We start from the raw sequence: 20,879 nt of genomic DNA, 5'->3' as shown, positions 1-20,879 counted from the left end.
TGACTAATCCCAGAAGCTGAAGTTGATCCATGCATACTGAACAACAGCAAGAGAAAGAAATCAGGGGATATAGTCCAGGAAGTTAAGACCCATATGCAAAAGAAATCAAGGTCATATTTACAGATATTTACATATGTACAGATGTCTTGAGGAATCCAGAGAGTGGAAGAGTGACATTTGGAGTAACCATTCCTGAACGAAGAGTTAAAAAGGGGCATATCATTTCAGATCAAATGTGAGTGTTGACAGCAGAGATGATGGCAATATTATGGGAACTTTGGTGGTTAGACGATAATAAACCAGATAATTCAGTAACATGCAGTGATTCCGCAGCAGCTTTAATTACAATAAGAGACACCAATTCCAAGACAATGTACAGAATTCACACAGCAGGATGTGAGGTGGGTTTATTAGGATACCAGCTCACATCGGTGTAGAAGACAATGATGAAGCTGCAGATGGATAAAGAATGGCAAAGAATGCTGCTCATGATGATAGAGTAGAAATTGCTCTCCAATACGGTCTGTCAGAATATAATTCAGTTATAAACAAAGCAGCTATAAAATGTGGCAAAATACATGGGATAAAGAAAAAAAGGGGAGGTGATACTTTACCATCCAGAAAACTGTGAAAAGAGCAAAAAACTATGTTGCTTGCAAAAGAAAAGACTCGGCTGTAATAACCAGATTGAGGCTTGAGCATTGCGGGTTTAGGAATGTGCTGGCTCTGATTTGGTAACACCCTAATGTGAGTGTGGGGCACCATGGATGTATTATACGTCTTATTATACATCCATGGGAGGCACAGAGACAGTACGGCACATCCTCATCCAGTGCAAGAATGACTCACATCAAGGGAGGAAGCTGTACAAAGACCTGGGAGCAGCTGGAAAAACTGTTTTTACTCTTCTCCCCTATCTGGTTGACTGGAGTAAGATGGAAAAATTGTCGTTATTTCTATACAGTGCTGGATTATACAACACAATATAAAACACTATAAAAAGGAGCAACCAATAACAAACAGTAGAGGGCAGCAATACGCCACTGCAGCGTCTAGTCTGCTAACCAAAAGGAGAACACCCCTGTGTGTCTACAGTGGTACTTTCCGGTGTTACACCAGATTTGGTGACCCAGCAGATTCTGTGATCTGCAGTGTTGGAGGAAGTAGGATAATTTATTTAAGTAGCTACAAGTATCAATACCACAGTGTACTTTAAGTACATTTAGCTGGTAATACTTCTATACTTTTACTTAAGTAGAATTTTAAATGCATGGTTTTTGCTTGTAATGACGTATTTTTACATTGTGGTACTGATACTTAAGTAAAGATCTGACTGCAGGTCACAAAATCTGATGGGTCACTAAATACGATGTAACACCGGAACTCGTCACATTTTGCGCGGGTAGCTGTTTCAGTTTGAACTACGGAGCGTTTTCAAAACAAACCCGTCGTTTAACCTACATTTGTCCAAAATGAGGTAAGATATATGAAGTATTTGTAATTATTTAACCAACATCCGAATCTAAATCTATGGTGTAACGCTACCATAGCTGACTAATGGCAAATGCAGCCAGAAACGTAACGTTATTACGTATTATAAGTTACAGTTGGAGATGTTTTACAACCCGTCGACGTTTTTTTCTGACAGCTTTACAGTTGATTAATGAGTTTACAGCAGGTTTACAGCCGCACCTCATAATGCATTTCTATAGAGAATAGTGGTCAAACTAGCTTGTGTTGTTTGGTGGTGATGTAAAGATACTAAATAACAGAGAAGCAAAGTTGTTAATAGCATTTTATCTTAGTTTTAGCAGTTGTGAGGCATTCATCTTAGCAAGAAAGAAGGGCACATTAATATGCTCAGTGGCTGAATGGACTTTGGTTTGAGGTTCGTCACATAAACATACTCGCACATAACACAACAGCTTTTCAGAATTGGGGGGGGGGGGCACATACATAAAGCCTGGCAGGTTGTTGGTGTGACTCCACTAGGGGCTGCTGTAATTTAGTTGTAGGTGTCACCCAATGGTAGTGATAATATGAGAATGAGACTGATGATGAAGATGAAGCGCCTCTGTCCTCTTTGTTTCCACAGCGCCAAAAAGGGCAGAAGAGACAAGGTGCCCCCAGCTGCAGCAGATGACAGTCAAGTGAGTTGATCAATGGTCACAGTGCTGGTTTGCTGGCAGACAGCTTCATGGCCAGGGCATAAAATCAGCACCAGTCACCAGCCTGCTGGTAAAATATGCAGGTGGCTGCTAGATTTGCCTCACTCACCAGACAAAGACAATAGTAATCTACCGAATGGCTGGTAACATTTGAACATTCACTGGCTATTTGGCTGGTGGACAATAATAATGATATTAACAATATCATCTTTATTAATAAAGCACTTTTCAAAATCAATGTTACAAAGTGTTTCACAAAGGCAGCAAAATAAAACAGACAAACCATGATATCGTCAGGTTTTAAAAAACAGATAAAAACAATTTAGTGTATAAAAACCAATTCAGTGTAGGAAAAAACTCAAGAAGAGAGAATTAAAACTCAAGTCAAATCAGGAAAGGCTCTCCGATTAAAAGTATGTTTTAAGACTTAAAAGAAATCACTGACTCAGCCAACCTGATTTCCTTGGGCAGATTGTTCCAGAGCTGGTTATCAGCCAGGTCTCTGGAACAGATAAAAGACTTCTGCCTGAGGATCTCAAAGTACGTACTGGCATGTACGGTACTAAGAGGTCAGAGATAGAGCAGGGAGAGGCCATGAAGAGCCTGAAAAGTATTCAGTAAGATCTTAAATCAATTCTAATAACATACTGGGAGCCAGTGTAAAGAGAGTAGAACAGGAGTGATGTGTAGGGGTGATAAAATCTGAATAAATATGTTGTTGTTCAGCACCTTTGTCATTTTCCTACCCTTTCATATGTAACCTTTCCCTGTGTCCCACTGCTCTAGTGCATCATTCATCTAATGTGTCTCCCATTTAACTTGCTCCATTTTGATGTCTATGTCTGTAGATGTGTTATTAAGCATTGATGGACTATAAATAACGGGTTTGGATTTTGTATTGCACTCTGTTGTGTGTGATTTCCAGAAAGCTTCATCTTTGGATCATTTGGATTCTGCCAACCTGTCTGCTATAGAGAGAGCTAGTTTCATGGAGGGACTGCAGCTAAATTATGGTGAGTCTTTTTTTTCCATGTTAGTATCACTTTGTCTTTTACAGAGTATAAATGAGTCTTTTAAAAGATCTGAAAAAGCAATAAACAATTCAAATTAAATGCTGTACATAAAATGACACCACGCCAAACACAGCACTCAATTACGGTCTACCAACAGTGAATGGAGGAGACACCTTTTCCTCATCCTTTCTAGCACATGATTCTGTTCAACACGTGACAATCTGCTTTGTATATTTTGAGATACAGTTTAGTCTCTAACTGCAGATTTTACCTTCATTTTAGGGTTTTTTTCATCATCTGAACCCTATTTGAAATGTAACCCTTTTCATAAACAGTCCCCCAGTTGTAGCTGTAGTTGTACTTCAGTCTACTTTTACATTAACAGCTCTTATTCATGTGGATTTCAAATTAGCATTTTGGGGGCATTAACATGTTTATCTCTGTACTCCTCTGTTTTCTCTCTCTTTTTTAATTTTTTGTAAAAAAGCTTATTTAGGTCACATTGTTTCCAGAGTCTGCTATAATGTCAAACCACCAATCTTGTGCTGACCTCTTGTGTTGCCTAGGCAACCCTCTCCACAGTACCGCTGTAGAAGAAGATTTAGAAGTCTTAGAGGAGGGACGGGTGAACAAAGGAAGAGCGGGGAAAAAGGACGTCCCTGCCAAACAACGTGGAGCCGCTAAGAAGAGGAAAGAGACAGAGACGGATGGAGAGAGCGAGAAGGAAAAGCAGCAACAGAAGAAGAGGAGAAGTACTGGAGGGAAGGTCAAAGCCAGGTGAGCTCAGCTGTTTGTCTGCTGTGTGAGTGCAAAAAAAGCAACAAAATTAGATTTTCCTTCTTTAGTCAGATGTGACTACATGCAGGACCTTTCATTAGCAGTTCACATTAAATAACTGTTTTCATGGACAGTAAATCAACATCACTTGCTGATGTGCGTTAACACAAAGGTTGAACAAAGGAGCAGCCAAAGTCTGTAGAAATATTTTGATCATTTTGACAATGCCAAGCCTGTTCAAACTGTCAGACTGTTAGAGACTGAACAGTCACAGGACACAGGTTTTTATAGTTCAAAAAGTGGGTTTTTATTTACCCCCAAAAATGAAAAAGGACTAAAGCAATCTTGATCAATGACAAAATTAGGCCCTAAAAGAGGTCAACAGAGAAAAATTGAACTCAAAATACAGCAAACTGAACTGCAACTAAACTGACCTCAACAGAGACAAAACTGACAAAACTAATGACACATGAAGGAAACATAAAACTGGCTGAACAAACCACTTCACAAACACAACTACAAATAAACACTACTGTACATAGACAGTTTGCTTCTAACTCAATATTAACTAAGAATAATCTTACAACAATAACTCTAAATCAGAGTAAATTAATTACAAAATACATAAACAAAAGGCTCTTCTCAAACCTTCCTTGCTGTTGCAGGAGGTTAATGTTTAATGCATCAGTCAATGTTTAACATGATGGAGGCCAGACGTTTCCTGGACCAGCACCACGTTAACTCAAGATACAATATATTAGTACAACTTCAGGTGACAGAACATACATGTTGATAATACAAAATTAACTAAATGTGCACACTTCATCTAGAAATGATGTGTGTTAAAAATACTAATATATAGGTCTATAAATATATGATACAATAAAAAAAAATCAGTTTTAACCAATCTTGAGAAATCAAGTTAAGGGAATAGCACCTGTAAATCTGATCACATATCATACAATGTTTAAATGGGATTTAAAGGCTCAAATCAGTTTCATTTAAATAGAACCTCACTGATTTAGCATTGCACTTCTATAACATCGTCAGACTCACAATGGACAGTAAAAAAAGGATCCAAATCAATGCAACAAAGCCAGAGATAATATCATGAGACAATGTATCAGAATTCAAACAGCTTCCTCTGTTTTTTCCACATATGTACCGTGGTAGTACTCCCCAACACCTGTAAACAGAATGTGGAAATGTGTAAAATTGGTGGAGTTCCCCTTTAAGATAAGACATGAAAGAACCACAAAGCAATATTAAAAGAAATGGATAATTAGAGTTCAAACCAATAAAAATAGATGATAAATGGGAGTAAAACAGAATCAACAGAAGAATAATCAGTTAGAGGGCAGTTACAGTACAGTGGGGGATATAATGAGCCAAATTTAATTGAACCCATTCTATAAAAGCTATTGACGACAAAAAGAGGAAGATGCTATTGAGATGCAAATGAGTCAAATGCATTAGCAAAAAGTCCCAAAATGAGAAAATGTGAACATTTCGGTCAAAGCAAGTTCTGACTACCAGTTGTACTGACGATGGTCCTTCAACTGAAATCTTCACTTTGCGGTTTAAGAGCCTCTTCTACTGTATTGTCAGTGTGTGGGCGATCTTTTTGTGAAATGATGATGTTGATTTAGGCCACAAGCACTGGACACTATCTTTTGAAAAGCCTGGATTCAAGAGTGCAAACCCTGCTACTATTCTATCCAATCCAGGTGTAATTTAATAAACGGCAGAGGAAAACAGAAAAGTCTTCAATTAAAAGAACTGAGATGCAGAGCAGTCCTTACAGAAATCGCCACAAAAAACCTAAAGGCAAAAAATGCAAGAAAACCCAAGAGAGTCAGGAACTGTATGTTGGACAAAGACAATTAGAAAAGGAACTAAAAACAGAAAGTTGTAACAGTTAGTAGAAATACAAAATACAATAATGGGATTATAAATATGATTAATCATCGTATTTCTGTGTCTCTGTGTGCCCCAACAAGGCCAGTGAAGAACCAGCAGATGAAGAAGGACAAGAAGAGAAAGAGTGAATCAGGAAAGTCCAGTGACCCTCAGTCACAGGTGAGTGATAATGTGTTCACAGTTTACCACAGTTGTCTTATTAGTGAAAGGAGTTTTAGAAAAAAAATCTCTGAAAATAATTTCTTGTGACAGATAAATTGAGAGTAATGAAAACCATGTTGTGCCACATGTGTTACATTACGTTATTACATTTATTCTCTCCTAGGAGGAATCTGAGTCTGACACCCGCCAGCAGAGACGTAAGAGAGTCTTGTCCTCCGATGAGGAGGAGGTGGAGGACACCAGCTGGGTACGGACTTCCTTCAGCAGATGGCTAAAGCCAGAAGCTGACACTTTGTGATTTGTTGTTTAGTTTGTGTTAATCTCATTGTATATCTCATTCATTCAGAAACCGAGTCCGAAGAAACATAGAGTGTATAGTTTGGGCAGGACCAGAAAGTCTTCATCTGGCACGTCCAAATCCAGGAAGTCTTCATCTGGCACGCCCAAATCCAGGAAGTCTTCATCTGGTAAGTGAAAAGTGTTTAAAAGAATAGTTGTACATACTGGGATATACACTTTTTTGCTGTCTTGCTGAGAGTTAGTTGAGAAGATCCATGTCACTCTCATATTTATATGGTAAATATGAAGCAGGAGACAGTTCGTTTAGTTTAGCACAAAGACTGGAAACAGGGGAAACAGCTAGCCTGGCTCTGTCCAAAGGTAACAAAATCCTCTTACCAGACCTCTAAAGCTTAATAATTAATGTGTTAAATCTGTTTTGTTTAATCTTGGCCTGGCGCAGAGACTTTCTGGAGTCTCTGCTGGTTTCTAGGCAACTTTATGGTGAGTCCAAAACTTCAGGAAGTCACTGCTCCTGGCCCAAGTGGCATCCTCCAGGGCAGAAAAATTAAGCTGAAAACTGCAGTTCCTCGAATGGCCACTTGAGGCTGGCTCCAAAAGCGAGTCAATCTCAATAGACTCCCATGTTAAAATGCCCAACTTTACAGCAGAAATAAACATGTTTACAGCCTGCTACAAAAAACGGTTTTGGTCTCTGTAACTAATTTCCCTGTTCATGACAACTGTGTGAGAGGTGAATTTTTTTTAGAACTCACCTGTTTAAATTTTATTAAGGTTTTAAGTTATGCATAGTAAGGGTGTGGCTGCTTTAAGTAACAAGTGGATGCCGTCTGTTGACAAGTCACTACCATGGAGTACAGTAGCCGTAGCTGTCACTGTTTCAGTGTGTTTTCAGTTCATGAGAGTTAATTGGTGGTCTAAAAAAAGTCTCGTTCAGCGTTTGGTTGTACTAAAAGACCCTCTAAGAAGTTGGATATTTAGTTTTTCCAGGCAGTACATTTTGTTTTAATGGTTGTAAGTCTTTTTTCGCTAACGAAAATTAGCATTAGCATTATCACAGTTAACCGCAGACTGTAAATGCACCGTGCTAACCAAGCTAGCAGCTAGCGTTAGGGTCAGCTCCACCCTCTCGTCCACATTTAGCCACTTCTGACTCCAAAAATTAAAAATGGCGACGGTCAAAATGCAAACTCGAGGCTTCAAAACCAATGGGTGATGTCATGGTTGCCACGTCCATTATATTTTGACAGCCCTGGCCATTAGAGTGGTAGTAGAGTTAGAGGAATAGAGTCATATTTCCCAAAAAGCCAAACTATTCCTTTATAGATTCACTCAAAACTTTTTATTATACAGTATGTGGGTGTATTTATAGCTTCTTGGTATAACTTGAACATATGAAGCTGTTGTTGTGACTTTTTCACTATATGGTATAAAACACTTGTAGTTCAGTACATGTAGTAAACCTAAGGCCTTAAATAAACTAGTGAGCGCCACAAACTTTAGGTGTAAATTGATTATTAGTTTGACAGTTGTTTACATCGTGTGTTAACATGATTTAAAAACATTTTTACCATTATCCATGACATTTGAACAATGAAAATCTACCTTTTCCCCTCGAAGGCAGTGCATCTGCAGAACCAGAAGAGACCAACAGAGTTGAGCGAAAGAGGAAGAGACGTCAGGGAGGAACACAGTTAGAGGAGGTTCTGGATGCCTTCCTTGATTTCTGTGAGCAGTACAGGTAAATTGTCACATCCTTCTTCATTCTGCTTCATTCTTTTCATGAATATCTCTTAAGGGTCTCTTGATGTCTGTAAATTGTAGTTTCTCAAATGATGTTGTCATGCAGTGACTAACATTCACAATTTTAATCATTTTTATCGCAAATATTTCACTTGGAGATGATAAAATTCTTGTTTGTAGGGAGTCGGTGGAGTCTAAAGCAGTCAAACAGTCCATCGATTCTTTCTCCAACAATGTGAGGGAACAACTCACGGAAAAGGTCAGACTTTAAATTCTGCTTATTCTGTGATACAGAGAAGTTGAAGCACAATACCAACTTCACTCTATGAAGTTTTAGAGTTTATTTAGACTTTAAGAATAATTTTGTCAGCTAGAACATTTTTAAAGAAGTGGAATATACTGTCACGTAGGTCATTAAAGTACAGAATTACAACCAAATTTCCAATCAAATCCAATCCAAAATAAGCACTTAATCAAAATCAGGGTACGGTAAGCCCTGTTCATTTAATCCTGAATGGTTACACTGTGAAGAACCTTGAAGCCAATGTGCATTAATGAATGCCAGCAAGGTTTTTTTTTATTTTATTTTTTTTTTACCTCAGGTGCCAATTAGAGTTTGACAATAGAAGATACCTGAAGCTGCAGATGACTGATATTTCATCTCTTTCATGCCAAAACTTTTACAAAAAAATATAGTTCTTCTGCTACCCAGAAATGCTGTCAGACTTTTAATCACATTTAAGTTTATTTTTGCTCTTCCAGATCTCTTCTCACAAGGAGCTCAGGGTCCTAAAGAGAGAAAACGCTAAGGTAACTATGGCAATCAGTTTTTACAAGCACCATGGTTTTATGGCAGCCTGTATTTACTCTGTTCTCTGTCCTGTGTGTGTGTGTGTGTGTGTGTGTGTGTGTGTGTGTGTGTGTGTGTGTGTGTGTGTGTGTGTGTGTGTGCGTCAGGTGGGCTCTTTGATCCGTACAAAGACACAGAGACTGTTAGATGCCAAGCATGAGCTGATGAGGTGAGAAGCAGCTCAGAGGATCAAACACCAATTTCCATTTCTGCAAACTCAGCTTACTGTAAGATTTTAGTGTATAAACTGAAAGAAATAAGTTTATTTAATAAGTAAATAAGTTACACAAAAAGTGTTTCATTATTAACTTAGAATCCCTAAAAGTAAAACTAAAACCTCTAAAAGTCGCCAACATCCAAGCTCTCACAATGACTCTTACTGTGTGTGTTTGGTCCAACAGGGCAGAGAGGCAGGCGTGGCTGCTGCAAAAAGAGAAAGCAGAACTTGAACTGAGACTATCTGATCTGAGACGAAGCCATTCCTTCCTCTGTGACATCAGAGAGCTCAACAGACAATACTTAGATTACCGACACACACACCCGCGAGAGAAAGAGACGGTACAAACACACACACAGTATACTGATGTGAAAATTAACTTTTAAAATAGCGCTAATACTGACCTGAATACTGTCTGGTTGTTATTATTATATTCATACTGTTCTTATTTTACTGTGTGGTCCTCTCTTCTCTCCTTTCCCTGCCCACCCAGTATGGGGCATCCAGCTTGCCAGCTCTGCTGTTGGAGGCCAGGCATATTCAAGGAGCAGAACATCAGCTGAGAGGGATCAATAACCAACTGGAAAAAAGACTGGAGGAGAATGTGAAATAACAGCAATGCTCAAAGGTTTAAAACTCCGGTGACTCTTACAGACAGATTTTATATCCTGCACACGAACACCATGATGAAACGTTTCAAGAGAAATAGAATATTGCAAATACAATAAATACAAATAAGAACGTTCTTCTTGTGTCTTTCTGTGTCCTGTAAATGTATTTAAGTTTCTAAATTCCTCAACCTCTGCTGACATGCTGAGGGATTTGAGGATTTTTAAGGAAACATGCTCCTTTAGATCAGTGGTTCCAAACCTTTTTGGTCTTGGACCCCTTAAAATAAAGCAAAGTCTACCAAGTCTACCACCTTGTCACATGTTGCAGTGTCTATCAGTTAAGTTACTGATTATTGTCTTGATTCATCAGTTAATTGTTTTGTCCATAAAATGTCAGAAAATAGTGAAAAATATCCGTTAATTTTCCCCACAGTCCAAGGTTACATCTTCAAATGTCTGGTTTTGTCAGACCAATAGTCCAAAACCCAAAGATATTCAGTTTATATATTTTTTTTTGTTGTTGCTTTTTTTCTGTATCCTATCTTGTTATATCATCATGCGACCCCCCCTCAGATTGGGAACCCTCTCTTTAAGTAAAGGTGAGGTTCCTCCTATATTCCTTCCGCCCACACAGGGAGCAGCTTCCCTGATTGGCTTAGAGTTTCTTGCTTGTACTTTGAACAACTTGACACATCCTAACAAGGAAGAAGACCTGCTAAGACTTGTACAGCCGTCCCACGCAAAGGAAGGTTGGTGTATTTTGATTCAAGTATTTTTTCCTCTTTTATTGTGATTTATACATTGACGTATCATGACTGTCGTTTCTGTAATATGTAACAACAGGACTGGGCGTGTCCGAATGAGTTTACTTCAGTTGTAACTGAACTTACCGCAGATGTAGGTCAACGCTAAATCAGGCTATTGTCATTTCATTTCATTTTAACTTCATTCGCTGTGTCAAACGAACGCAGGCGGTCAGAAAGTCTTTTATGAGTTTAAGATATGTTCAGAAGTTTTGTGGATGTTGATTCATTTTGGCGGCTGTTAGCCAGGAGGGACTTGCTTCCATATTGCTTCCTGAAGCAGGTAAAGTTCACATGTTGTCACTTTCCCGAATTATAAATGCAATTACATGTTCAGAGTACTTCACGTTATAGCAAATGTTATACAATGTGGAGTAAAACAGACCAAGATGAACCAGGTGAATTATATGTAATTACACATTTTAACAATGACTCATGTCGAACGGTTCATTGGCAGTTCGTTTTTTTTTTTTTTTTTTTGCTGAACTGCCTTTACTGATAAGAAGCTGTAAATTTCCTGTCAGTATAGTTTCACTATTAGCTGCGCCCTAAATTAACAGTACTGGATGTTCTTAAGTCCTCAACCATGGACCTATTATGAGATTTGTCGTGTTATATATTAGATAACATTATTTAATATGATATATCGTGATCTGATACTAATATCATGTATCATAAGATATATGCAGGCTATTATGAGCTCTCTTAATGCATGCATGGTCTTAACCATATTAACCACAACAAACCAGACTAACCATAACGTGAACCAGTCTGGTTTTTGCATCCGGTATTCAGTTACCTGAACCAGTCTTACAGTTGCCTGTGATTACAAAAACCCCTTAATTCATGACTCATGTGACACCTGATGTGTCATTGTTATTTGCTCCTCAGTATCAAATCATCATCAGTATATCAATATATAACTCAAGCTTTACATTTAAAGGGCCAGTTCACCTAAATTACAAAAAAAGACATGAGTTAGCACTTCTGGTGTCCCCGAAACCCCTGGTTATCTTTGAGAGGAAAATAAATCATTTCAAAGAGATTGAAAATACGCCCTCATCCATGAGTAGGGTGCAGTATAAAAAACTCAATTCTAATTCTGTCGAAAGCTTTAATGAGAACTACCTTCTAGTGAATAAATCATGCTTAGAAAACCTGTTTACAGTAAGATCTGATCTAAAACTAGAGACTACTGGTGGCGTGTTAGAGCATGTTTTTGTAATTTGGGTAAGCTGACCGCTTTAAGGACTTTCCTAAAATAAAGACCACCTCTACTACCATAAAATTATATACACTTTTATGAAATAAAACATTAACCTCAAAGGAAGAAGAAGCACTATTTTACAAAAGTATTCTCTGAGTTTGTTGTTTGACCTATCATCTACTAGCTAAATTGAGCATGAGGCTGTTTACAGACTTGGCTAAACCATTTCCTGGAGGAAACCTTGTGAAGCCTTTCTCTCTTATTGGAACAAGCTTTTGTTTACTTCCTTGTCTGGCAAGTTTTTTTCTTTTCTTTATGTTGCTCTGGCAACCGAGCCATAGGTTTCCACATGAAAGGTTAACTCTAATCCAGTTTGTGCAAATACTTAAATCAGATCAACGTGGCAATATGACTGCTAAACCCATCCAGCATCCTGTTCAGGGTCATGATGGGATGGAGCCTATCCCAACACACATCAAGCAAGAAGCAGGGTACAACATGGACAGATTTATAGTCAATTGCAGTGCTAATGCTCTTATATAGACTTCACACTCACCAGCTCGAGTTTCTGGTTAATGTACAGTGTGTAACCTGCATGATGTATGACTGTGGGAGGAAACCACAGCAGGTGGAGGAAAACCCACACAGACACAGAGAGGCTTTCTCTTATGCTCTATTGTGTAGGCTGAAAGTTTAAGCATTGCCATTATTATTCCCTTCGGCTTATGATATACTGCACAAGTGTAGTTTACATCAAAAAAAAATCAGCAGTAGCTCAACATAACAAATCAAAATTATGTAAAAGATAAGTTTGGTACACTGGTTCAGCTGGTATGAGAAAAGATTTGATGCATTAAAAGGTAATTTGATGCACACTGCACATGCATTGACAGAGAGCAGGAAATGTATACTAGCAAAGGTGTTATGTTTATGGTGGTTTCCAGTTTCCATATAGTTTGTATTGTCAGACTGCCTCTTATGTCTTCATCTGTCATCTATAGAAACATGGATAAGGCCAGTGATGCTGGGAGCCAGGCGGACCAAGTGGACGCCCTCAAAATCTTTTCAAAGAGGTAATCATTGTACATAGATGACATTCTGATCATCTGTATCCGCTGTCACAATAACTGAAACGGTTTTGCTCTGTCCATTGAATATAGGGTAAATATTCTCAGACTGGTAGCAGCTACAGACTTCAAAGTCTCTATATGTAGAATTAACATGTAATCTATCAAATTAGTCCAAGTCAAATAGCAGTTTCTGTAGATCTAAGATGTGAGATTTATTTTATGGCAAGTAAGATTTTTGACCAACCTACAGTTGTCCACAAAGGAAATCTGGTAATAGTTTGACTTCAGTGTCCAGCAAATATTGTGTCTATGTGTATATGGTACAAACCATTTCTACGTACATACAGTATTTATTACTTTTATTATTTACTTTTATTGTTTATTTATACAAGCAAATTTTGGAGTAAATGCTCACTCAAAGAGTTAGAACATTCATTATATTTATCATGAGTTGAACTCCAATTGCTTTGCTAGATCAACTTATTAATGAGATATTCCAAAAGTCTTGAAGGCATCCATCTGTGATGTCAGCAGTCATGTGGCTCTGAGGTTAAATAAGCCTTTCAATTTTACTTACCACCGAGCTGACAAAACATGTTCAAAACTGCCCAAAGCTGAGCGAAACCTGAAGAAACTACAGTCGAAACGTGTTGTTCACTCCTAATAAAGTCACAGTAAAGTGATTTCAGTTTGCGGTGGTTAATTTTGATCTTCACCTAAGATGCTCCTGTGACTTACCAGCACCTGGTTGCAAATACTGGCTGTGCATGGGGAGTTCAGTGCAATGTTAAAAAATGTGTTTAAGTGTAAAAGTGCTCATTTCAACGTGTGTTCACGACTCTGTGTATGAAGTTTCAGGGGGGGCAGTGAAAAGACTGAGGAGATGGAGACTGTCCCCGGCAGCAGCAGCAGCAGCAGTAAAGCAGCAGGTGGCGACCCTTACCGCTACAAGATGGACTACCCCAACATGGGAACCTGTCTGATAATCAACAACAAGAATTTCCACAGTAGAACAGGTAAACACACGCACACGCTGCTATGCACTCATGCAGACACTTATCTATTTCAGGTCATGTCACATCGCTTTCTGCGTATCTGCGTGCGTAGGTGCTACGCAGATAAGAGATGAGAGACTGACTGAAATCAAGTTCTTAGTAATGCTTGTGACAGGTACATGAGGCCTTTTCCACAGAAGAAATTTGGAGAAGACACTGTAGGCTGAATTCCATTTAGCTGCTTCAGTTTCAGGCTCCTAGTGTTGTGCATGCTGGCTCACTGCCACACTATCATGGCTCACTCCGACACCTGAATACAACCGAACCATCATCATGTGCATTTTACAAAATATCAATGCATACCATGGTTCAAAAAAGTCTCAGTAACTATAGGTCCCCATATTTTATACAGATTTCCTGGAAACTTTTTGATTAATTTGCAGGTATTTAACAGGAATTTTTAGGACATTTGGTATAAATGATAAGAAAAGGGTTAGGGTTAGGGGTTAGGGTTGCGTTTGTTTAATTTTTTTTGTTTAATTAAGTGTTAAGTTTGTTTAATTTGTAAGTACCCATACATCATAGGCTATTTGGGTTCATATATAGATGTTCTTTTTCAAAATTTCTTAATAAAGTAGACTCTTGACGGTTTTTTAACTGACAGGAAAACTTAGTTTTCAGTGTGTAGTTTTGTGCTTTTTCAATAATTTCCTAAAAGTTCTTCTTTCTTAGGACATTTCTTTGAAAGGGTGCTCATCAATGTGCTCATAGAGTTTTTAAGAAACAACCTAATATGCTAATATGTAGTTTGACACACAAAACTACACACTAAAAACTAACTATTTTCTGTCAGTTAAAGAAAAATTACCAACTAAACCAACTGAATACTTTAAATTGCTTCTTATCATTTGTAACAAATTGCACCACCCTCTCTGTAAAATGTCCCAAAAATTCACTGTTAAATACTTGCAAATTACTCCAAGAATTTCCAGGAAATTAATGTAAAATGAAAGAACCTGCAAAATAAAGCATTAACTAAGTCTCATGAAGTGCACCGTCTTCCCATTTACATATGCACATGTTTCACAATCTTGCAGATTTTAGTCACAGCAGCACTGTGACGACAGCAGTTTGACTAAGAATGCTCCTGAAATTCACTGGTAAAATCAGTCAGCTCCCACTTCAATCATTAGTTTTTCAGTTGAAATCGATGAGAAACTACAGACTCATGAATGAAAGTCTTGGGGATGTACCGTTCACATTTTCAGGTCTATTTTTATTCTGGGACTCTACTGGAATATAGGTCATGTCAGTGAAAACATTAAAATAAAAAATCAAAAGATCTCTAAATTAGAATGAATACCTTTCTACTTGCATTAAAAGCATTCTGTTTGTGCTATAAAATCGATGTTGAGCGTTGGCACACTGTAAACAGCATCTGTGTTAACCATCAATAAATGCTTCAAGGTGTTTATAGCTGGAGACAAGCTCAACCTTTTTTCACTGATCTATGTCCATTCTTTTACCATTTTACTCTTCTGTTCTTCAATTCAATTCAGTTTTTATTTATATAACACCAAATCACAACAGAAGTTTTCACATAGAGCAGGTCTAGACAGCACATCCCTCAGCTATATTCTGTGTATTCTGGTAAACGGTGCACTTGATTCCAGGCTTTTCTTTGATTTCTGTAGACGGGTTTTTGTAACGAGGAAACACAAAACTCCACCCTCCTTCGGTCTTTTTCATGATCATTTTCACACTTGAAAAAGGGTGTTGTTGTTGTTGTGTAGCTGACATGTATTAACAGCAGTGGTCTCACACAGGATATAACTCCACCTCTACAGTACAAATTAAAACACAATACCGCCTGATGAGAATTACATGAAATGACCAAATTAAGTTGAATCTACTCCACTGCATTTCAGAGGAATATATGGTACTTTTGTACATTACAGACACTACCAGCTATTATTTATTACTCTTTAAGTTCAAATTGAACATATTTTTCCATTTGTTTTGTGAGCATTTGTTTGGGACACCCTTGAAAACGAGATGATGCATCTCATGGGGCTTATACTGATATAATAAATATCTACATGAAATCAGTGGCTCTGAACCTTTTTGGCGTGTGACCTCTCATAAAGGTCAGTGTGTAGTTGTGGCTCCTTGTCACATTTCAGATGTCTGATAGCTGTTCACATGATGCAATATTTCACAAAAAGCTAAAATCAGAGAAAAGTTTCAAATTTAGATACAGGATACTTGGTTTTGTCTTCTTTTCTCTCTTGTGATTGATTTATCTTGTGGTCTTTTGGATGGGACCTTTTTTTCATTTATTTATTTATTAGTTTATTTGTCAGGGACATTAAAGCTTAAAGCTCATAATAAATAGTGACATTCTTGCACATGTGTATGTTCCCTAATTCATGGCAATGATGTATTTATGTGCATAGTATTTATAGGTGTATGCGTCTGTGTACATACATACATAGTCTATATCAGTGCATGTATGATTTGACCTGACTCCAGCTTCAGAGCCACAACTAAACTAATATATAAAATAGCTGGAGCCTCTTCAACAGTAAAATGCTTCTTACACATAGATAAATCAGTAACAATCTAATAATGTCACATATCATCATTTATCAGTTACAGGGGACTTTTGGGGCCCTAATTTGGAGGCCCCAAACAGCTGCTTAGTTTGCTTGATGTGTGACAGGGTGTGAGAGTTAAAAACACTGAGGAATTAAAAAACTGAACTTCATAACTGTCACGGTCACTGACGACCTGTTCGGTGTTTCCCCTAGGTTGAGTGCTCGTTAGGTTAGGCTAACCCATTGTCGCTAACTTCAGAGCTAACCCCCAAGTTGCAGCATTTATTAACTGACACACTGTAGACTGTACTGTAAAAATGACAGAAAGAGAGAAAGAGAGAGAGTGTGAGAGAGAGAGAGAGAGAGAGCAGCTGTGGTCGAGCGGGGGAGCGTTGGTAGCGAGAATGCCGATGAATCAGATCAAGAAAACTTATTTTCTGATTGTTTCACTCTCCTTCTTCTCCTTTTTCATCAGGAGTTCCTGAAAAGAGAAAGAAAAGATCATTTGTGTTCAATTCCAAAGCTCTGACGTGATCTGAAATCAGTTAAAAAGATGAGCTGAGGCAGCAAACCTGAAGCTGGAGGTTTTCTTCTGCTGGATCTCCTCTTTCCTCTGCGCCTCCTCGTGGATCCAGATCTCATCTTTGACCTGTAGCGTCTCCTCCAGCTCTCTCCGCTCTTTCTCCCACTAGCTGTGACCTCCTCTCTCAACCCTCACCCAGCGTAGAGAGCTCCTTCCTGGACTTTCTTTCTGTTTCAGAAAGCTCCTTCTGGAAACTCTTCTCTTTCTGACAGCTCTCTCTGGTGATGCTCCTGTATGTCAGCCAGCTGCTCTCTGAGTTGTTCCTCTAGAGTATGACAGGTCAGCTTGCTCCCTTTCAGAGCTGACTCCGTCTCATTCAGCAGGGCCAACGTGTCAATGTGAGCGGTGGTGCGTGCTCGTCTTTTTTCATCGGCCCTGCTGATTTCTCTGTCTTTGAAACTGAGCTTCCAGCTGGCTGACTCCGTTTCTCCTCTCTGAGTGTGGAGGCGCTGTTGAAGAGAGATGATCTGCCCATCTCTCTTTTTTGATTGACCCTGCTGCCTTCTCCAGCACTTCATACTTTTCCTCCTGAGAAGAGAGCTGGCAGTGAAGAGACCAGATCTCTTTTTCTCTGTGTCTTTTTCCTCTTGGAAGTCACTCTTTAACCTCCTGTTCTCTTCTTCAGTGACAGACAGCTTCCAGCCTCCATGTGCCTCCTCATGTCCTCCATCCCTCTGTTACAGTCCTGTGCAGAACAGTAAACAGAAACACAGAAAAACAGGAAAACAGTCATCTGTTAATACTGAGAGGAAATAGATCACATTTCCTCTCACATTTACACTTTATACTGGAACCCTTCAGTAAATCCTTTATTTATTGTTTATGTATTCATGTTAATCTGAGGCATTTATCCAGGCAGACATTCACAGGTATCTATGTTTTCATCTGACTGTGAGAGATGAGTTTAAATTCAGACGACATTGTAAATTAGTATGAAATGTCATCTCATCATTCATCTGCATCTGTGCTGATAATGTGCTGTATATTTGTCTGAGCTTTAGACACAATATGAAGCCATTAAAACATTCATAGTCTTGTGCAATAGTGCAGTGTTACATCCTGCTGGCTCTGCCGTCTATTCTCGCCATGGTGGCTGATGATCTTGAAAATGATCTAACACGTGAGATGGACATAAGATCGTATCAAGTGTCTGACACATGTAATAACTGTTTGTCTGTTCAGCCGGTGAAGAGATTCTGACTTCTGAGAAACTCATTTATAGATATTTGTCATAATCGCTGACATCATAACAGGAAGACAGACATTCTTCTGTAGGCTGACATCATGCAGCTAAAAGAGTTCAATCAGTTTGAATGATCACACAGTCAGAGAAACCACACAGACAGCGCTGATCTTTAGTTTTACTCACAGAAAGTGAACAGGCTTTTGTCCTGCAGTTCACATCACAGCATACTAATGCATAATAATATTAAAATGTTTACCATCAGATCCAGATTCATAAAAGTGAAAATGTTTCTTATAACAACGATTTTTGTCTGTTTTAATATGAATTATTCTGAGGTCACACATGCTTTGCACTCTGCATTCATGTATCCAGAGAGAGTGTGTGTTTGTAATAATAGTGCAGTGCCAGGTCAGAACATACCTGTTGGAAATGGGCTGATTGCTTATTATTTCTCAAGAACTGCATATATATGTATCAATTAAAACGATAATGATTTAATAAATTTAATGGTTTTGATCCAGGCAGAAACTTCACCAGTGACTAAACAGAGGCTACGGAGCAAAAGGCTGTTTGTGGTATAACAGTATAAAAATACCAGAAAATCACAAAAAACACACATCTGCCTCCTCTGTTTTTTTCCTTCACTGAAGTCCACTGAGGGAAACTTGAGTTTTTATCCTGCCAGTGTTTTTTTTTCCCCCAAACAGACACAGTCAGTTGAGTCACAGCTGTGTTGCACCATGTCAGCTACACAAACGCACACAATTAGACAAGAAACAGCAACTGTGAAAGTGTGAGACCAAAAGATCCAGGTTCTGTTGCATGAGTCTCGACAGCTTGCGACTCTGTTCTTTGGACTGAATTGTAGATGCTGATATTAAAAGGGTCTGCATTTTGACTTGTGTGTCTCTGCAGGGATGAGTACTCGTAACGGGACGGACGTTGATGCTGCTTCTGCTATGAAAACCTTCACTAAACTGGGCTATAAGGTCAAAATGGCCAATGATCTGACTGTGAAGGACATGACGAACATGATGTCAAGCGGTAATTGATTTTTGTTCTTTCAAGGATTATACTCCCATATATATACATACATACATATATACATACATACATATATATATATCAAAGGCAAAGTGAGTGACAGAAAAACATAAGAATTTCATGAATTTAATGAATATCTTGAGGAACTGTTAAGTCAACATCCATGTAGGTTTTTTTTCCTCCCTGAGAACTAAAACGGTTTAATCCTAAAATATCTGTGCTTTCCTCAAGATAACATGTAATCTGGACTGGTAATCTAACCCTGTCTTGTTTCATTGTGTGTTTCCAGTGTCCAAAGAGGACCACAGTAAAAGCGCATCATTTGTATGTGTGTTGCTAAGTCACGGAGATGAGGGAGTGATATATGGCACTGATGGCTTAGAAAAGTTTGAAGTCCTGACAAAACACTTTAAAGGAGATGCCTGCAAGAGTCTGGTGGGGAAACCAAAGCTCTTCTTCATACAGGTTAGTCAATTTATACATGTGGTGGTGGACACAATAAGGTTAAAAACTATATGATAGAGCACCATCTACTCCCAACATGTGTCATGTGTCCCAAAATCACTTGACAGTAATATCTACTGCTTTTTTCCATAAAACATTGTCTGTTGTAGGCGTGCCGTGGTTCAGAGCTGGATGGTGGAGCCATGGTTGAGACCGACAGCGTAGAGGAGCAAAAAATAGAGAGGATTCCTGTGGAGGCGGACTTTTTGTATGCCTATTCCACCGCTCCAGGTAACCAGTAATGGCAGTAGAAAAGACTTTTTGTCCACTTTTTTCTGCCTTTTGGATGCTTTATTACTTCATAGTTAATTATTAAATAGAGCGGTTGTTCCCCAAGTAACAACTAATATGGAACACCTGCACCATGCTGTTTATGGCTTGTCGTATCTTCACAGTAAAATGAGCAGAATCACAATTTGATGAAGATGTCTCAAACAGTACTGATCATTATAACCGTCCAACAGGCTACTACTCATGGAGGAACACGCTCAATGGTTCCTGGTTCATGCAGGCATTGTGTGAGATGTTGCTTTGTCACAGCGGAGAGCTGGAGCTGATGCAGATCATGACCCGAGTCAACCGCAAGGTGGCGCTAAACTTTGAGTCCTCCTCCAACCTACCTGGATTTAATGGCATGAAGCAGATCCCCTGCATTGTCTCCATGTTGACTAAAGACTTTTACTTTCCTCACTAGTCTGATTTCTACTCAGGGCTCCACTTTAACTGTTCTCTTTCTTTTACCTACAAGAGAGTAACCTGCAATGGAAAACACAGCTGTAATGTGATGAAATGTACCATCAGCATTAGGACAAAAGGGATTTTATGATGATAAGTATGTTTTTAGTGTTGGATCTTTCAGGGAAACCTTAACCACTTTCTGTGATCATTATGAATGAATGAATTCATAGTAAATCCCCCTAAAAAGGGCTTAAAAATGTGAACTTTAAAAATGTTTGCTACATGAATGTACACTGTATAAGATGAACGATTAGTTGACCACACAATAAATCTACAAGCACAAAAAGATCACTGTGACTGTGTCCTCATACGTTATTACAGTTCTGAGTTTCTACCCAGGCTGTCCCATGAAAACATAAATAACTACAGGTTTTGGCCAAACAGAAGACGT

The 20,879-nt window shown here is 38.6% G+C and overlaps 2 protein-coding genes across 5 annotated transcripts; both read left to right on the top strand.

Moving 5' to 3' along the window:
• The first annotated feature begins 1,370 nt into the window (after positions 1-1,370).
• cenpu (centromere protein U) lies at positions 1,371-9,895 on the top strand. Of its 2 annotated transcripts, none has more exons than XM_042419187.1 (13): positions 1,371-1,477; positions 2,096-2,150; positions 3,094-3,181; positions 3,748-3,958; positions 5,959-6,037; positions 6,204-6,287; positions 6,387-6,477; positions 7,961-8,081; positions 8,264-8,342; positions 8,846-8,893; positions 9,041-9,102; positions 9,335-9,491; positions 9,644-9,895. In XM_042419187.1, the coding sequence occupies exons 1-13, from the start codon at positions 1,473-1,475 to the stop codon at positions 9,761-9,763; spliced, it is 1,200 nt and encodes a 399-aa protein (XP_042275121.1). In that variant the 5' UTR covers positions 1,371-1,472; the 3' UTR covers positions 9,764-9,895. The 2 variants fall into 2 exon arrangements, with proteins under 2 accessions (XP_042275121.1, XP_042275119.1); XM_042419185.1 differs by having other exon boundaries at positions 6,387-6,507.
• A 508-nt stretch (positions 9,896-10,403) lies between these two features.
• LOC121902024 (caspase-3-like) lies at positions 10,404-20,776 on the top strand. 3 transcript variants are annotated; one of them, XM_042419190.1, is made up of 7 exons: positions 10,404-10,510; positions 12,773-12,844; positions 13,700-13,857; positions 19,118-19,246; positions 19,536-19,711; positions 19,861-19,981; positions 20,215-20,776. In XM_042419190.1, exons 2-7 carry the CDS (start codon positions 12,777-12,779, stop codon positions 20,442-20,444), a joined length of 882 nt encoding a protein of 293 aa, XP_042275124.1. In that variant the 5' UTR covers positions 10,404-10,510; positions 12,773-12,776; the 3' UTR covers positions 20,445-20,776. The 3 variants fall into 3 exon arrangements, with proteins under 3 accessions (XP_042275124.1, XP_042275122.1, XP_042275123.1); XM_042419188.1 differs by having other exon boundaries at positions 13,694-13,857; XM_042419189.1 differs by lacking the exon at positions 10,404-10,510 and adding an exon at positions 10,594-10,847 and having other exon boundaries at positions 13,694-13,857.
• Positions 20,777-20,879: the final 103 nt, after the last annotated feature.

The sequence above is a fragment of the Thunnus maccoyii genome, chromosome 8, assembly GCF_910596095.1.
Source record: "Thunnus maccoyii chromosome 8, fThuMac1.1, whole genome shotgun sequence".
NCBI lineage: Eukaryota > Metazoa > Chordata > Actinopteri > Scombriformes > Scombridae > Thunnus > Thunnus maccoyii.
The sequence above is the reverse complement of the archived record's forward strand: the minus strand, read 5'-3'. Positions and strand labels throughout refer to the sequence as shown.